The sequence below is a fragment of the Artemia sp. Qi Xiang Cuo genome, chromosome 20 (genome assembly GCF_049724085.1).
Source record: "Artemia sp. Qi Xiang Cuo chromosome 20, ASM4972408v1, whole genome shotgun sequence".
In the NCBI taxonomy this organism is placed as follows: Eukaryota; Metazoa; Arthropoda; class Branchiopoda; order Anostraca; family Artemiidae; genus Artemia; species Artemia sp. Qi Xiang Cuo.
Window position 1 is genome coordinate 26,955,047 of NC_142813.1, and position 19,328 is coordinate 26,974,374.

Consider the following 19,328-nt stretch of genomic DNA (forward strand, 5'->3'; position numbering starts at 1 on the left):
GTACAGTCATTCTTCTTTTTCTCCCTTCTTCATTTTTTCTCTCTTCTCCCTTTTTTCCTTCGGCATTCGATTGTGAGGTACAGTCATTCTTCTTTTTCTCCCTTCTTCCTTTTTTCTCCCTTCTCCCTTTTTTCCCTTCGGCATTCGATTGTGAGGCACAGTCCTTCTTCTTTTTCTCCCTTCTTCCTTTTTTCTCCCTTCTCCCTTTTCTCCCTTCGGCATTCGATTGTGAGGTACAGTCATTCTTCTTTTTCTCCCTTCTTCTTTTTTGCTCCCATCTCCCTTTTTTCCCTTCGGCATTCGATTGTGAGGTACAGTCCTTCTTTTTTTCTCCCTTCATCCTTTTTTCTCCCTTTTTGTACCTTCGGCATTCGATTGTGAGGTACAGTCATTCTTCTTTTTCTCCCTTCTTTTGTCTAATGCAAATTACAAATTGTAGCACAGATTATTATCATCGTATTTTTTTCCTTCTAGGTGAAAGGAAAGTGTACTACTGATCACATTTCTGCGGCTGGTCCCTGGCTGAAGTTTAGAGGTCATCTAGAAAACATTTCAAATAATATGCTAATTACGTAAGTACCATGCGCAATGGAAGTTAGTCTTTGCTAGTGTTTTTTCCTTCCTCCGCTGTAAGTAGTAAGTTTTTTTTTTCGACTTGGTCTGTTTTTGAATAGTTAATAATTTTCTCATCACTTATTCATGAATTAAAATTTGAATAATGTAAACTGTTTCTGGAAAAGTCTTTCCCTTTTGTCCTATAAAAGGATGAAAATGTGCCACAACTTTAATTCCCATAAGCCGTGGAATGTCACTAAATTTGGAAGAAGGAAAACATTTGACTCCCGACATTTTTCTGCTCATTATAGAATAAATAAACATTTATGGATCAATAAATTCTTAAGAAGAATTCTAGTTTGAATTTCTATCAATCATGGCGGAGAACTTTTCCCATTATTGTTTTCTGCCAATCGATGAACTAAAATGAGTCGTGTAATTTGACTAGCGACTTTAGTCTTTGACCTTTTGCATTGAAATGTTTTTCATCTCTGGAAAGAGATTGAAAACTGGTGTTTTCTTTCAGGTAGCTAATTATTTATGAATGTGTTGGGGAAAGCAGAAAAATTAAATGGACGGCTTGTTTCTTTGGATCCCAAGTTTAAATATTGAATGAGGTGGTTGTTGATTTTGTCATAGTTGCTGCACCTTACTTTGCGTTTTAGCTGATTTTGCTATGGTAACGGTTCTTGTTTATCAGATTGGGCAAAAAATCTTTATGTTTTTAGTCATCCTCGCTAGATTTTGGTTTAAAAGTATATAGGTAACGCTTTATTAGAAAGTTTTTGTGACCCAGGGACCTACAGATGTAAGGTTCATGTCGTTTGGGGAAAATTTTTTTTTTTCTTTTTTTTGCCCCAATACCCCGACGTTTTTATTTCGATGTTTCCTTATGGTTTGCATGTAACTGAACCCTTTTTAAACTGAACTCCGCTCAACTCAACCCATTTAACTGAAACTTTGTTCAACTGAACCCCAGTTTAACTCAACCTTCATTCAACTTAGCCCCGTGAAACTCAACCCGCGTGCCATTCAACCCCCATTGAACTCAACCCTCATGAAATTCAACCCTCATTTAACTCGGCCTTATTTAACTTAACCCTCACGCAACTCCATCCCCGTTTAACTTAACATTCTTTCAACTTAATCTCCATTCAACTTACCCCCCATACAATTCGAGCCTCATTTAACTGATCAACCCCATTGCTGCAACCATGAAATCTAATTGTGTATGGGCCCTGGGCATGAAAAATTTTGCTAATTTCAAATATATAAAACAGGAAGAAAACTTTTGCATTAAAACAGCATAAAAAGTATATACATAAGCATTAATCAATGAATAAAGATCATTTCATTCGAGTCAACTTTTATCACTTACGACAAAACGATCTGAATCAAATTTTCCAGGTTTAGCTCGTATTGTTGATTTAAGGAGGGTCTAGCTGAAAGGGGCTGATTTGAATGGGTGTTCAGTCAAATAGGGTTGGGTTAAACGTGGTTAGGGTTGCATGGGGATTGAGTTGTATGAGGGTTGAATTGCACGGGATTTTAGCTGACGGGAGACTGAGCTGCACAAGTGTTGAGTTAAATGAGGATTTGAATTAAACAGGGTTTGGGTTGCATGAGGGTTTAGTCGAACGGGGTTGATTTGCACGTGAGTTGAGCTGAATAAGGGTTGAGTTGAATGGTGTTGAGTCGAATAGGGCTTGAGTTAAACGACGGTTGAGGTAAATGGGTTCTGTTGCATGAGTTCAGTTCGACGAGGGTTCAGTTGCACGAGAAACTTTCCCTTGTGTATAAGTAAACGCTTTTGTAATTGGGTTCTTTATTCGGAGTCTTCTTAATCCAAGGGTTTAAGGATATAATTTTCAAACCGATCCGAAAAAAGTTTTTTGGCCCTTTTAAATGTACTGTTTTAGGGCCTAACAATTTTTTTTAGCACACTTCGGTGTCCTGTCCAAGGGACTTACGGATAAAGTTTCAAATTGATCAGAACTGAACAAATTTTTGACCCATATTCAAAGCCCCTAACATTTTCCACTCGAAGCGAAAGCCAACATTCCCTTGACTCATGGAAATAACTGGAATTTCAAGCTTATCAGAACATAGCATTTTCTGCCCTATTTTCGGCTTTGTTTTTAGTTTTCAAGCTGTTTGGAAAAAGCAACTTGACGCTTTTTTGGGCCCTATTTTCAGGCGTACCAAGCTTTAATATTTTTTGGTTCGTATGGAAGTTCCCTTGGTCAATTGACTTTAAGATTTAATTTCTAAACTGAAAAATAAAAGATTCGGTCCATTTTCAGACCCCGCTTTGGGGATCCTGTCCCCTCGGCCCAATTTTGCTTTTCTGAATAAGAGCCTCTTACAACTTTTAAGAGAAACTATTTAACACCTAACTTTTAGCAGTTTTGGCTATTGTTCAGACCCCCCTTTTTTCGGGGGGGGGGGGCAGAGGATCGAATTGTTGTTTCAATTATATCTTATAGAGGACTTGGGGAGATAAATTTCGAGCCGTTCGAAAAAAAGTCAACTTTTTGGGGGCCCGTGCCCCGCATCAAAATTTGTTTATACATCAGATTTCTTTTGGCTGTGTGACTTACACGTGTAAATTTCAAGCCGTTCAAAATGGGGCTTATTTTCTGACCCCGTTTTCAAGCGAACCAATCATTTTATTTTCATTGGGTCCAAAAACTTACAGGTATAAAGTTTCAATCGATAAAAAAAAATTTTGTTCCAACCTAATATCTTGTGTGCATTATGGCCCAAGAACTTATGCATGTAGGTTTCAACTATGAGAGAAAAGTCTTTTTGTCCTTTTTTCGGGTCCAATTTTTGGGAAACTAATTAAAAAAAAAAGTACATACGGGTTCACTTGGCACAGGAGCATACAGTTCTAAGCTTCAAGCCGTACAGAAAATACTTTTCTGTTGATTTTTAGAGGGAGGGGGAGATGCCTAAAACTTTCAATGAGAATTTTCTGGCTCAAATTTTAAAACTTTCAACCAATGATTTTTCTAATCAATATGGAGGGTGGTGCAGCTCATTCCTCAAAATCCCTCCATTCGGAGCAGTATGTTTGAACTAATCGTTCTAAGGTTAGTTGTTGATAGCTTGTCTCTTATTGCGGAAGTGAGGAATTTGAACAGGAAACGATAGTTCTTAAATTATGAAGAATTTTAATAAAAAGTAGAACTTAGGGTAAACAACGTTTTATGTGGTTGTCTGCATCACTAATACTTATGAATATCCTACTCTTTTGTGTAAAGCTATAATACCTAAATGAGCTCTTATTTTGGAAGAGATATTATACAAAGTTGAAATCTACCATCAAAAAGAGGCGACTGGGCAGGTACAGTTCCTCGCAAATTCTCAGGGCAGGGGCATTTAGGACAATGCCAAATCCGATATTGAAAAAGAACAACACAGAAACTAAATAAAAAACAAGCCTTTTAAAACAAAATTAAGCAGCAGTATCTAATCTTAAAAAGAACAGGAATGATCCTATGGGTCAAGGGGCACATAAGTTTCACTTTTATCTTTATTACTTGAAGAATGAATGCTCCTAATCAAGAGTAATTTGGTAAAAATTGGAAAAATCTTGTGCCACCATGCTTCGAGGATGAAATTTTGGATGTTGATTACAAGAATAACATTTACTAATGTTTGTTTTAAACAACAATTTTTTTTTTATGTTTTCAATGGTAAATGGTGAATAAGAAACATGTAAGCCTTCTGATGTGCTTTCAGGAAAATATTTGTCAAACTTAAGCATAAAGAGCGAATATCTGAGGGAGGTAAAGCTCCCTTGTGCATAGGATAATTTGGGTTCTTGTTAAGTTTTAAAGTCGCTCCTTTCTCTCTTTCGAACAGAACTTGTTTGTTTACGTTTGATTTTCACAAGAAACAGTCGAAAGTTAGATTTCTGATGAAAAAGAACTGCTATCTCTGACAATTTTTAACCCAGGAAAAGTTAATTACCAAAGTGTACGAACAAGGAAGACCTTTTTTTTTATTAGCTGCCCTTTTTTTGCTTGCTCGGTAAGGTCATTCAATAAATAAATAAAAGATCAAGTTCTTGATTGCACTGGAACCTGCTTACATTGGAGCTTTATAAAGTTGTTCTTAAAACAAAAAGCGTGTATATTATATTTTAGTCTTGCTACATGGATGCAGAAGTAACATTTCTTAGTTGTTTGCAAAAACTTTTTTTTTTCTTTTTTTTTGGACTTAAATAGGAACAAACCTGTAAAATTAGAAATTTGTCGCTGAATAATTTTGTCTTGTCACAAGTCGATTTGTCACTTAATTTTGACTTAGTATTTTAGCTTGACGCGCTAAGTATTTGGTTGTCCCAATCGTAGCGTGTATCCCTTAACTTCTATGAGATAAAAAACGTGCTTTTATTTATTAGATAGATAGTCAATTTACGTCTTTTAAAATAACATAATATAAATTCAAAGATACATTTATTGTCATTTTTCAAAAGGACCTAAGATAGAAAATACATAAATATAAGTTAAAAAGTAAACAGGCTTATAATCCCACTCTTTACGCGCAAATTTAATTTTTGTCAACATACTTTAGTGCTTAAAATCTACCGTTTCTGCTACACAAGGGGAGCAGTCAAATTATACAGGATCGCTTGGGGTATCTTTGTCTCTTTCTGACTCATATTCAGAAAAATGATATGAGATATTTCCTTTTGTTTTGGGCATGTCAATATTTATTCCTGAAAATTTCGTGTTTAACCTTGAATTTTTTTTTCTCTTTCTCTTATAATGTGTTTTGCAGTATATGACGTACTACTGCTCGTTTCACCCAGTTTAGTTAGTAGGTTTTATAGCGAAAAGAGATTCATTTTCTTTTTCAGCAATTGCCTCCACTATTAATACAGGTCAAATAAGAGAATATTTTCCAATTTCTTAAGAAGAATAAAATTATCCCCAAATTTTAATCACGAAAATATCTATTTTGGTCATTTCTGTACAGGCCACACGCAAAAAAAAACAAAAAACAGAAAAAAACGTATATTGTGTTCAATTTATTTCTTCTTTTTTTATACTTTTTTGATAACACATTTCACAGTGCCAGCCCAATGGGGCGGTCTGATATACACTAGTCGGTCTACCCAGTTTAATTACCGGATTTATGTATTTTCTGAACCCTATCGTATGTAGAATACAATCCGCATATGTATATGTAGAATACAAGGGAGATGATTCTAGATAGATATGCAGCGGCGAACAGAGCTTGTTTTCAAGTACTCTTTCTCAGGCGTTTCCACCTTTAAACAGTGAGAGATCGATTAGTCTAGTTGGATTTTCAACATATTATTTTATTCTTAATATGTTCATGGATGTTTAGTTTTAAAAAAAATTATAACGCTGTCTCCCTTTTTGTCTGCAAAAATGGTTTTGATGCTACAATTGTTTCTGCTATATTTTATGGAGTTAAACACACATTCTTTTGTACTTATGAATAATTACTTTTGTAGGTCTACTAATTAATGATAATTAATAATGACAAGAAAGGAAATAAAAGTCATTTATCATTTTTACTGGTACTGTTTTACTTAATGGTACACACCGCTATAGACTCTATAAAAAAACTAGTCAAATGGGAGAGACAGATACCCGGTTATAATGGTTTATGAACATAAAGCGTAGTTTCTCATTGATTTTACAATATTTAAACGGTTGTTTTTTGGGGTTTAGGGGGGGGGGAAGGTACCTAGGTTAGGTGACGTATTTGATATATGCTATGCCTTACCCCCCCCTCCCTAATGTGCAAATATATAGCCCAAATTTGTTTATAAACTATTATATATTCATCCTATTACATCTCTCCCGTTCTGTCTCTCCTTGATAGAGTCTATAGCGGTGTGTACCATTAAGTAAAACAGTACCTTTTTGCTTTCTTGAACATTTTTTTTTTCTTGTAAGTTAGCACATTTTTGGTTGCAGCACAAGAAATGTCTCTTCCTGGTGTAGTTTAGATCGAATACGGCAGCATATAAAAATCGTCCCAAGAGTTATCTATGAAATCACAAATATATTTCATCATTGAGCTGAAATGAATATACTTAATTTATTTGACAGCCGTATGTCTTCTCTTTCTGTCATCTGTAGGAAATTATTCAAAAGAACCCTGACAAAGAATCATTTTCGTAGGCATAAAAAAAAACCATTCATGCCAAAGGCAGATATCGAAACTTTTCCTAAACGCTAAGTCAGGTCTAGATAAGTAATATATTGAAGTCAAAGTATCGAATCTATGGAGAACGGCTCCCTTTCTCCTATAATTTAGGAATCGTATTTGGAAAGTGGCGAAAAGATGTGACGTTTCAATATGAATTTACTGTCTACTTGATTTTTGTTTGCGCATTTGCTTGAAAAGGGAAATTGTTCCGCTCTAAGAAAAGCAAGCGAGTTAATTGGAAAACTAGGTGGACATATTGTTAATAGAAGGGATGCATAATTTCGGGGTTAATTCAATAGTAATTGGTTACCGTAATTTGTTGTTTCAGCACTTATCGTTTTACTACATCAATTCTTAATTCAGATGCAAATAGGTTTCCAATCATAAATAGTTAAAACAAACTAAAACGTCAAACTGCTTTTCGGATACAAAAGATTTTCTGGAAGAGATATATGCTCACTCGCAATTAATTAAGCCTTCATTTTGTCAAACAGTTCATGTAACAAACTGTAAGTAAGGAGCGACTCGGCCTAATTGTAACCGAAACTCTAAAAAAGGTAATTTGATAAAAATTAATACACCAAACGAATTGGATTTTTATGCTGACTCCAAATATATAAAGTCCATCAAGTTTAATGTTACCCACCAGAAGCTACGAGCCTGAGAGAATATGCCTAATTTTTGAAAAGACGAGGAACACCCCATCAAGGTCGAGTAATCCTAATGGAAATCGTACCTTCAGAGTTAGCATATCAGAGAATCTTACTCTAGAGCAGAGGTTCTCAAACTTTTTTTTCTCATAGACCACTTCAAAAATTTTGCTTGTTCCGGTGGACCCCCTTCAGCTACATTTCTACCACATTTCCAAAACTCGACAAAAATGTGAAGATCAGATCTACCATTGGAAATTTGTTTCCAACCATGAATTAACAATTTTCGAGAAAAAAAAGTGAAAATTGATTGGTTGATTAATAAACTGATTGTGCAGTGAGTGTTTGTCAAAATGTAAGATTGACGAATCAAAAAATTGTGTCCATTCAACTTAATTTTTTGACACCTACTCACAGCACAAGGAACCAATAAATTCTCACTTATTTTTTTTTAGAAATAATCGGTCTGAAAAAAAGTATACTTTCTTGTGTTGTATTTATTCAAATATGTAATTATTGCACTTTTAATTAATAACGTAAATTAAGTTCTATATTCCTACAATAACAATTACAAAATAGTCATATGTTAATGAGAAGGATGGACTTGATGAATTGACAGCAAATTATCAATCTTAGGTTTCAATTTGGTTAGGAATAACCGCACATTTCCCGTTCTGTGATATTCAATCTGCTCCTTGTTTCCGTTAAAAGGTTTGTAGCCGGGTCAAAACTCTTTTCGACAAGATATGACGAGGGAAACGCTATCAAAAGCTTTCCTCGCTATCCAATTCCCTTTCATCAAATGATCCATGCTGCTATTTCTGTCGTCAGAATATCTTCAAATCTGATTTTGAAGTCATCTTGCAGGGCAATTAAATGTTGAAACTATGTCTGAATTTCCTCATCAATGCATTGTACCTGTGATAAGTTTAAAAACGGGAAAAATTCGCGCCGACTAGTATTTTGCTTCTTATATTTCAATTTTCCTAGAAAAAAAAGGAAATTACACCCTTTGCTTTTTTAAATTGACTCTGCCCCCGTGTAATTGTAAGTTAATGTCATTACATTTTTTGAACAAAACTGTCATATATGCTGTCTGCTTTCGAATTGATCAGGTTTTCTCTTAAATCTGGATCTTTACTTTCCAGAAACTCTAATACTGATTCAAAAATTGAGATAAAATTTTGTTAAACATGCACCCAACGATAACCAGCGTACTTAAGTATGTAAGAGCAATCGTCCAAATTCTTCATCATTTCCATCACACAATTGTGTAAATTAACGCGTATTCAATGTATTGCTTCTTATTTTGTTAACTGTATTAATCACGAATTGAAGTGATTAGTGCAATTTCTCACTCAAAGTTTTCACTATTAGATGTTGTCAGTGGATGACACAGTGAATTGCAGTTACCTCTGGTATAATTTTTTTTAAGATGGCTTATTAACCCAAGATATCGCCCAACCATACCAGGAGCTCCATCTGTTGCCACCAAAATAACGATTTTTGAATGGCATCGATTTTTCCTTAATAAATCACGCAGGACAATAAATATTAATTCACCTTTCGTGTCCGTCTTCAAAGTTTTTGCGAATAGTAACTCTTCATGAATTTCTTGGTCCATAACAAATTGAACATATGCCAATAATTATGCTTCATTACCGGGTAAGGTTGACTCGTCCAGTTGAATAGAAAAGTGAGTTGTTTGCAGATAATTACATAAGAAACTTTCAATATCAGAGCTCATTTCATCAATACGTCTTTGTACAGTGTTTGGAATTCTTTTGAGTATGTCTAATGGAGATGTGTGCAGAACAGTTTTAAAACCTCTTCAATAGCGGGTAAAATTAATTGTTCTCCAATGGTGTGGGGTTTTCCCGATTTCGCTATAAGTAATAAGATATTGTAGAATGCTCGCAAGCCATCATCGTTTCTTTCAGACGTTGAAACAAACATACTGTTTTTGTTTTGTTTTTTTCCAGGGCTGATCCTATTGAACCAGTGGTCCTAGAAGAGCAGGGGGAGAGGGGGGGGGGCTTGTCCGAACTTTAATTTAAAGTTTTAATGCCTTTATAAAGTGACCAAAAAGATGAGGTCAACTAGCCCCCTCTGATGCCCTTTTTTCCCCAAAGACATGTGATAAAAATCTCGAGATAGCCAATTTGATTCAGCATAGTTGAAAGTTCCAATAATTACACCTCTGGGGATTATGTGACTACCCAAAGCTCCTGGGAAGAGGGATGTAAGCTACGTAAATTTGCCCATTGTTTACATATAGTATTTGCTGTGTAATGTACGGATTTTTTTTGTGGTGGAGGGGGGGTGGATGTGCGAGGGTAACTTTTACTGAAGTAAATTTTCCTTGAAGAGTAAAGTTTATAGGGAATAATTTTGCAGTGAAAATTTTACACAATGGGGGGGGGGATTTCCTGTCATGGTTTGAAAAACGGGCGGAAATGAGACCTGAAAGTAAGGAGCAAACATTACAATTTTAAATGAACCGAAATGATTCGGTATATGAGGAGGGGGGTGCTTCTTCCTCAACCCTTTATGTTGACGCCAAAATTTGACTTTTTGTCACAATTCTTTAGGACAGATTGCTCGAACACAAGGGCAGTTGTACTTAAATGAGAAGTATTTTTTAAAGAATGTTAAGACTTCAGCGTAAAGATCGAGTGTAGCGGTAGGGAAGGGGCAGCGCCCTTCACGTATGGTATAATTCCTGTTAATTTTAAGTTTTAGCGTTTGTTCCTTACTTTCAGTTAAAAAAAAATTTCTATTAAATACTATGCTGTGTCACAATTCAAAGTTAACAGAAGACTTATTTTTGTCTGACCTCCATTTGCTAATCCAGATGCTAAATAAGTCGATAGGATATAACTGTAGCTGCTTTTTTGTTGAGGCAGGATCTACTGTTGGAGGTTTTCAAGGTAAATAGGAATTTTTTCTTCAACCGATTGGTCACTGGGCCACATGTTTCATTTATTATGTTTTCACCATGATCCTGAAAAGACCAGGGTGGTCTTACATACTCTATGTTTAGCATGTTGGGAAATATTAGCCAGAAATCTTGCTTAGTCAAAGAGGATGTTATGTGAAGTATAGTCAAAATATGATGGGCTAGGGCAGAAAAGTTGCCATTATCATTAAATATGCTTTTCTTCAAGCAGGTGTCAATTGACAGTGTGTCAATGCAACTTCTCATTTGTAGGGTCTGATGGTACGGCCCCACAATTTCATGGAATTTCATATACATCTGGATTATCGCTTGTGACATTGATGTTCTTAAGCTTACAACTGATAAAGTCAAACCAGCTCTAAATAATTTGAACTCAACTAAAAAATCATAAGCGATCAAAATGGGGTAATTTTTTTCTATTGGACGTAAACTTACGAAATTTTATTGCTTAACAAAATTGCATTCCTTTAAGGCTCTTAGTTTCTGCGATAGACTCACCAAAACAAAAAGTTGAAAGATACCTGACTTACTTGACTAAATGCTCCTGCTGGTGGTCCAACGTAGAGACACGTAACTCTGCCGCATCCAACCGGAACAGTCCTGTGCAGGCGTGACTGCTTCTTGTAGATTAATTAAAAAACTTTATTTTTTACAATTTAAGTTTTTCAAAGAAAAGTAAAGAACTTCATTAAACCAAAAATGAGCAAAATAAAATCAAATAATCTACCAAGCGTAAAACTACCATAAGCCAGCATCAATAAATAAATGAAACCCAAAACGAACAGAAATTACAATAAATAACCAAGTCAAACTCAAAACGAGCAGAGACTAATATGAGTAGGGCTCAAAACCCCTATACCATCTCAAGGCCAGAACATAATTTGTACTTTACTGAAAAAAAAAATACAAATGAATGTGTATTGTCAGTTTAATATACATATGCTCATATTTACTGATCAAAATGTTGATAATATTTGATTTATTAAAGTTATAAAAGTAAAAACATTTATATTTTTTTCGGTAAAGTGCGAATTATGTTCTGGCCTTGGGGTTTTGAACCTTACTCATGTTAATTTCTGCTCGTTTTGAGTTTGACTTGGTTATTTATTGTAATTTCGGTTCGTTTTGGGTTTTTATTTGTCTATCGATGCTGGCTTGTGGCATTTTTACACCACAAGCCAAGAACCACAGGGATGATATAATCCATATCGTTCCTTACACTTGGTTACCAATTTTAAAATGCGAATACCCAAATTTTTACATACTCTTAAGTTATCTCCGGGTCGGAAAGTTAGTTCGTTTTGATCGGGCGTATAGCTAGAAAATTATACGAAAAGGATGTACTACTTAAGGGTAGTATTTTAGCCATTTATTTATTACACTTATTAATTTTCCTTTCATAAAAGGAAACATGAATGAACATTCCACGTCGGTAAAATTAAAAAAAGAAAAAACGAAGATTCTCAAGTTCTGTCATAACTCATACAAGCGTTAAAATCCTCCGTAATAATTACTTGCCCTCTTTTATTTAGCTGTTTTATTGGTATAACGAAACATTTTGCTTATGGATAGTTTAACAGGGTCCTACGAAGTAGAAAAGGGTGTAATCCAGCGAACAAGCCTTGTTATACAGTTTTTGTTTTTTTTAATCCATGGTTGCCATTTCAAGTTTTTATCTCATTTCATAAACTTGAGCTCGTCAAAATATATAAGTTCGGTAACTCCTTTAGGTTAGGGCTGATTTTAAAAATGTCAAGCCCGATCACTTCTTTTGATCTGGGCTGATTGGAAATATTTCTTGTCTGACAACTGCTTTTGGTTTTTCATAGACCTCATTTCATAGACTTGAACTCGTCTAAATATCCAAGTTCGGTAACTTCTTTAGGTTAGGGCGGATTTTAAAAATTCCAAGCCCGATCACTTCTTTGGATTTTAAAAATTCCAAGCCCGGTCACTTCTTTTGATCTGGGCTGATTGGAAATATTTCTTGTCTGACAACTACTTTTAATTTTGGCTGATTGAGAATATTTCCCGCCTGGTAACTTGTTTTGGTTGGGGCGGACTGAAAATCCGCCCAATAATTCCAAGCCTCATAACACATTTAGGTCTCGGCTGATTGTACGTCTTCCGTGTTCGATAGACCCTTATAATGTAGGCTGATAGAAAGTATTCTAGGTCTCTGAATTGGCTGATTGAGCCAATCGATTGAGGATTAAGAATAATTCCATGATTCTGCTTAGAACAAGTTGCAATAAACCTACATCTGCTACAAAGTTAATGTTTGAGAAGATGGGGATGTCATGGCTTTATTTTGTACCTGCAATCAAAGCGATTCAAATTTCTTGCAAGATTTAGGCTATGTAACATTCCCACCTATTCCCATCTATCTTATAGATAGCAATAAAAATAAATTGCATTTCGCAATATCGAAAATAAAATTGACAACTTTGATTCTGCTTTGGCCCTCCATATCTTTGAAAATCCCGTACATTTGTTTCTTTTTGAGGAGGCAACTTTGATGTCTACTGTAAATGGCCTACTGCAATCTATTGAAGAGGCAATTGAGAAAATATATATATATATATATATATATATATATATATATATATATATATATATATATATATATATATAAACAGGAATTTGGCTATAAATAGGAACACAGGAAATATTTCCTTAAGCCCAATTTATAACAACTTAATTTGAAAAGACTCAATCAATATTTTCGCCCCGTCTAATTCAAGACAAACTGTCCGCATATCTAATGAAAATCGAAGTTGGAGAATGGCGAAGTCTATTACCAGGCAAAGAATACTTATTCATTTCAATTGGTGAATTTTCTTTCATTTATTCCTGGCTAGTTTTTTATTTGGTATCTACTCTGTTCTTGTTAGGTTCACTTCGAAAGGTTAGATTTTTTTTTTTTTTTTTATGAACACTGAGGATGGCTTGGCGGAGGTCCTTGTCGAAATATTGGCTTGTTCTTCGTCTTCATAATTTGTCACTGGCTGAGAAAATCCTCGTTTTCTCACCTATTTGATTTTGTTTTTCATTTATTATATCCTTTCCTCTCTTAGTTTCATAAGTTTGATTATTCTGAGTCAAATGGTTATACCAAATTTTCTATGATATCAGGGGGGGGGGCTAGGACGGTGCCTAGCCGGTCCATGCCCGTCCCGTCATATTAATGTTTGACTGATCGAACCCTCTGTCTAGTTTTAATGACTGTCAGTTCTGTGCGAAAGGGCAACAAAACAAAAGACTTAAACACAAACGAGAAACAAGCCCCTACTCAGTTAGTCAACGTTACGCTTTAATTTAACAGGAAAATGAACACAGCCAAGTCAAATGTCCCTGTAACTAATTTCTTCAAATCTTCCCCTCTTTTTTTCATCATGATTCCCTCTGACTTTCTCCTTTGTGCTGCCATTTCAACTGATTAAAAATGAGGCGTACGTGCATACTAATTTTTTTTAGCAAGCTAATGTATCTCTATACTCACTTAAATTCATAGCTAAATCAAATGTCCTACAGCATATTCCCTCTGTGTTTACCCATTTTTAATCAGGCTGCTTTTGATGTGGTCCTGTCCTGTGTAACACCTCGATGTTTGATTAAACTTGGCAATAAAACTGGATTGACCTTAGAGCGTTCTTTAAAGATTGTTTAAAACGATGGTGGAATTCATTTTTATTTCATCCTTAGAACTTTTATACCTTACCATAGTTAAAGATAGAAGAGACAGCAGTTGGCTGCAATTTGCTAAGTCCGTTTTGAATAACCCTGATTCCACCCACCTTCTTTGTTCAGGGTCTTCAGAAGCTCCTAAGTATACGCTGGTTTGCCTTCACTGAAAGATACTGAATAAGCTTCCTCTCCTTATGATTTCACAAGGGACAAGGCTCCTACCCGATCTCTTTTCATAGATGTTTTTTTTTTTTTTTTTTTTTTTGGCTTTTCCTCTTTTTATTATATTTTGTAATCTCCAAATTATATACCATAAACATTCACATGGTTTTTGTCAATCGTAACAATTGGACTTGAAAGTTAAGCACGACCGTGCTCGCCAAATTACGTACGGGATACGTGTTTGTCACTGCAGTTATGTATCTTCTTTTTTTTTCACAAATATGACTAGTGTGACTCGGGCGTTAGACTGATGATGTGCCTGTCTTCATGACGTAAAATACGAATTTGGCCTCCCCCTAAAGTTGATATTTTCTTAACTGGGCGTCAAAGTGAAATAATGTCGTCGAATCTTGTTCTGGAGAATGTTTAGCCCCTCGCAGGAAAAGTGAATGCAGAGTGCTTTTTCATGTAAATTCTTGCTATTTTCTAATTGATTTTTCGTTTTTCTGAATACTGGACGAAATTGGTAATCTTACTTTAAAATAGCTTTTATGGAATTCACCTAACTAATTTTTCAATTAAACAACTTCGAAACTACTTTTAAAAAATTGAGCAAAACTATATATGCTTTTGAGAAACACAAACATACAATTTGATGGGATAATTTATATATGGTATGGGCTTCACTATTTTTGAATTAACACATATTTAAAGTTTAGAAGCTAAATCATATCCACCTGAAAAGTATTTCGTCTCCCTGTTATAAAACCTCCGCGCTATTCGGTGCCAGAATTCAATTTAGAATACGGCTAATAAATTTATGGGGGGAATCGTCATTAGTATTGGCTTTCATTGAAATCTCATCTTGTCTGATAAGATCGATTTGGAATCGGAAATGAGAATTTCATTCTTTTTCTTCTTTTTTCAGAGCTATTAACGCAGAGAATGGTGAAATGAATAAAGTATGGAATCATCTGAAGAATGATTGGGGCGCAGTTCCAGAAACGGCTAGACACTATAAAGCTAATGGAATCAGCTGGGTCGTTATCGGTGATGAAAATTACGGTAAGTTTTTCATGGAAAATAAGAAAGGGGAAGATCTGAAATAAAATTACAGCTTGGCTTTGACGTAGGTAAGCAGGTACTAAGTTTGATACAAGAAAAGAAAGTTCTTCACAATTGTTGTCTAGCTGGCGAATATAAGGCAAACCGTAGAAGTTCATTAAAACAGATATGAAGAGATAGTGGCTGAGAAGATAGTTGATTAACTGGAGGATTATCTAATTGTATAATCTTAAGTGTACAATTTAAAGACTGTTTATTATAGGGGTAAATAAAACTTGTTGGTTGGAAGCAAGAAAGTATGGCACTTTTTTTCTTTCTTTTTTTTTGACTGACCGACTATATTTAACATATAAACAAAATTTAAACTATTACAGATATAAGTCACTACGCTAGGGAAAAATTTCGCTATATAACGAACATAATCTGAATTCAGTCATAAAAAAAATGGGCTTAATAATGGGAAGGGTATTTTGAATCAACGCTAAAATGTGATGAGGTATTGAATGGGGACCTTCGGGGTGAGGGAAGATATCGCCAGCTATAGGAATTGCTCGGACAGTGCTGTATATCTACATATTAAAAAAGTGCGGACTTTGAGGGGGATTTTGAAGAAGGTGTTCAGAAAAAAAAGCTGTCAAAAGCATTTGATATATTTTACTGTCTTTCCAAGACGTGCAATGTTTGAACTCCCTTTTTGACTGGAGATGTCCTGCGAAATTTAGGGGATAGGAGCTTAATTTCTTGAAATCAGGCTTCTCAAGGTCCGGGACAAGGTTGAAAAAGAACTTCTTTAATTTGAGTTTTATACTTTAGGTTTGTAATCACATTCAGCACAATTCGTTGTGGGAAAAAAAGAAGAAAAAACAAAAACAAAGTAAGTGTGCTGAAATGAAGTTTTAGTGTAGAAGAAATAGATAGGCCCATGAAATATGTTTTCCTTGGGCTTCATCACTCCTATTTTACATGTTAGATTAAGTGGGACTGGTTAAGAAATTAGGCAACCTATCAAATTTAGCCCTGGAAGTAAAATAATAGGATTTTACGATAACAACAAGAATTCTACCACCGACACCATAGAAAATTACCTGTGTTTCGATTTTCAACAAATTTTTAACAAGATTATTAATTTGTCTTGCAAAATTGGTAGAAAGGGAATGGGCGGAGTTGTGCAAAAAAAAAAAAAAAATAAATAAAAAGTGCCACTAGGTACCAAAGTGAGTGTTGCGTCTATGCGGTGGTTTCCAACTCTGACATACAAAGCGAAGAACAAAATTGGAAAAATAGTTGTTTCGCAGAGTATCCGCGGCCTCGGCAAAGGCTACATTACTGCCCGGGTGCAAAATAAGGGCACTAGAACTTTCATTTTCCGATTGAATGAGCCCCTCCCAAGTTTCTAAGACCACTTGTTTCATATGAAGTAACGGAGAAAAAAAAACAAGAACACGAAAGATTCATTTCTCTTTACTTTATTGCAACATTATTGCGTTCGCTCTGATAAATACATTTGAAGTATTCCAAGGTTGTAAACTCTAATGATTTTGACAAATACTAAACATTTTTTATTTAATATTAGAAGTTGTTTTTTTTCTGGAAAAAATGCATATTTGAAGTTTTTAATCATTGTTTTTGAGCCTAACTTACAAAAGAGGAGATCGATAACATGCCAGCTTGTGATCAGAACTACTCTGGGTTTTTTTTTAAGATTCCTTTCCTTTTTTTACTCATATCCTAGAAATAATCACTAAAAACTTATAGTTACACAGAGTAGTACAGCAAAATGTTGAATGTGGGTAATCGTACCTCCGTGCTTGGTAGGGGAGCTCAGTCTTTAGGATGGACCTAAAAGGTGTTCCTACCTGGAATAATTTAAAGATTTTGGACTAAAAAAAAACGCTTCTCCCGCTTTCTCCCGTGGAAAAGTCTCTTCATTCTCTGCTTTGAGGATAATGCCTCTAATAACTTATGTACAGAACTGAATTATCAGTAATGATTTTGTAGAAATATTAGCCGCAAGAAATGCGACGAAAGATTGTTGTCTTAATGAAAATCATCCAGTTCAATGCAAAATCATGTTGCCATGATATGCAACCCCTTTTCAATGACTGTTTCAGCTGTTTTATGTGTAAAGTTATTCTTCATAACTGGATGCATTAATTAGTCTAAACAGCCAGAATTACCATTTTGTAGAAATATTAGCCGCAAGAAATGCGACGAAAGATTGTTGCCTTAATGAAAATCATCCAGTTCAATGCAAAATCATGTTGCCATGATATGCAACCCCTTTTCAATGACCGTTTTAGCTGTTTTATGTGTAAAGTTATTCTTCATAACTGGATGCATTAATTAGTCTAAACAGCCAGAATTACCATTTTACAGAAACCATGGGGGAGTGCAAGTTGCATGTCATGACCAAATTATTTGGTTGATAAAGACCATTTCGAGCAATTCTTATCTTTCTGAGAAAATAGGGAGAAAGTAAAGTCACTAAACATTTGTATCCAAATAGATTTTCAGTGAAAACTAAGGGTAGATTAGGCTGTTCCTTGACTAAAAAAATCTTTAAGTGAATTTTTTTTTGTTAACTGTCAGACATAATCTAGGTTTGCACATAGGTTGTATGCTCATAATTTAGAAATCTTAACGAAAATTGTATATGCATGGTTACAATCTAATTATAATCTATTTATTTTAATAACAAATTCAATTGGACTCGACGCTTGGGAATGTTCTTTTTATATGGGTAGAAGGAGTGATGAAGCTGGCACCCCTGTATCTAAAAATGGAAAAACTGTATAAAACAAGTTTCCAGTTTGTTTCACTTTTCCTTTCTTTCCATCTTCAGATATTAGATATATTCCTCGGCGATTTAAAATTGAAACATTTGTCTAGCAAAACTTTTACCCCAGTCTGTTGTCAAAAACGATAGAAAATGTTTTATTTCCAATAACGATATATTTTTGAAAAAGCAGACCGATAGTAATTTTGTAGACGTTACTGATCGATACCGTGTTTGGTGGGTTCGAAGTGAAACCTGTCTAGCAGAGAATACTTTCAATTTTCGATTACCAATGTATATTTTCCAAAACATTGAATGAGATGAGGTTTAAAGTCATCTTTGTGGGGAGCACATTTTAAATTTCAGCTTGCCGACTTTTAACAGTTTAGTCTGTTTTCTTGTAATATTTGTCAGGGAGAGGGGTCGCTTTTGACTGGTTCTTAAGGTAAAAGAACCTCCTTTCCCTTCCTTGTCTAAAGATATTGTTCGTATTAGTGTTTTAAAAACTACTTATTACTGAAAACAGATTGATTGTATATCAATAAGAAAAAATGGGTTTTGGTGTGGTTTTCTTATTTGGATCGATTGATATGGCAGCGCTGACATACTCATTTGTTCTAAAAATATTACTATAAAAAGCAATCAAACTGGGACTTTCTCTATTGTCTTCTATAGCTTGTTTATCGATTTCCAAATTCATGATTTTTATATTTTGTCATTTTCGTTGTCACAATGGAGAACTCTTGTTTGGAGAAAGAAAACATTAAAACTTAGTAAGTTGCATGAAGTTCCATAGAGCGAGTTGCCTCTTTATTTAGTCTATCCATCAAACTCCTTGGAGACTAAAATTAATGTTCACGAATAATCAATTATGAAAGACGGATTAAAAGTTTTGCTAAAAGCCTTCTTAGGGGTCAGAATTATATCTGTTAACTTCTTTGGGATTGGCGGTGTCTTATGGGTGTTCTATTGCACAAAAGAGGATGGAATTTAAAATGTGGTTTTTAATTAGTTTAAGTACATTATCTAGACGAGTTGTCGTCCCTCCCTCTGGAATGAAACTTCTTCAAGCTTTGACTCTTTATATTTTGCTCAACTTTGTATGTGAATGGACTTTGTATGGTTTCCTTTTTTCTTGTTTTTATTTCTTTTTTTACTAGCGCTGTATTCATTTTTATATTAGAATATAAGATGGAAAATTCCTTTTTTTATGGATCTTTTTCAGGTACGCTATTTAGAGAGAATTATTTAACCTATGTTATACATTTTCTTTTTT

General features: G+C 34.7%; 1 protein-coding gene across 1 annotated transcript in view; it reads left to right on the forward strand.

Moving 5' to 3' along the window:
* Window positions 1-19,328, forward strand: part of LOC148940051 (aconitate hydratase, mitochondrial-like) — a 127,465-nt gene that overhangs the window by 87,512 nt on the left and 20,625 nt on the right. The window contains exons 13-14 of the mRNA XM_089106516.1: window positions 475-572; window positions 15,140-15,276. Coding sequence (XP_088962642.1) covers window positions 475-572; window positions 15,140-15,276 — 235 coding nt within the window. The remainder of the gene's footprint in view (window positions 1-474; window positions 573-15,139; window positions 15,277-19,328) is intronic.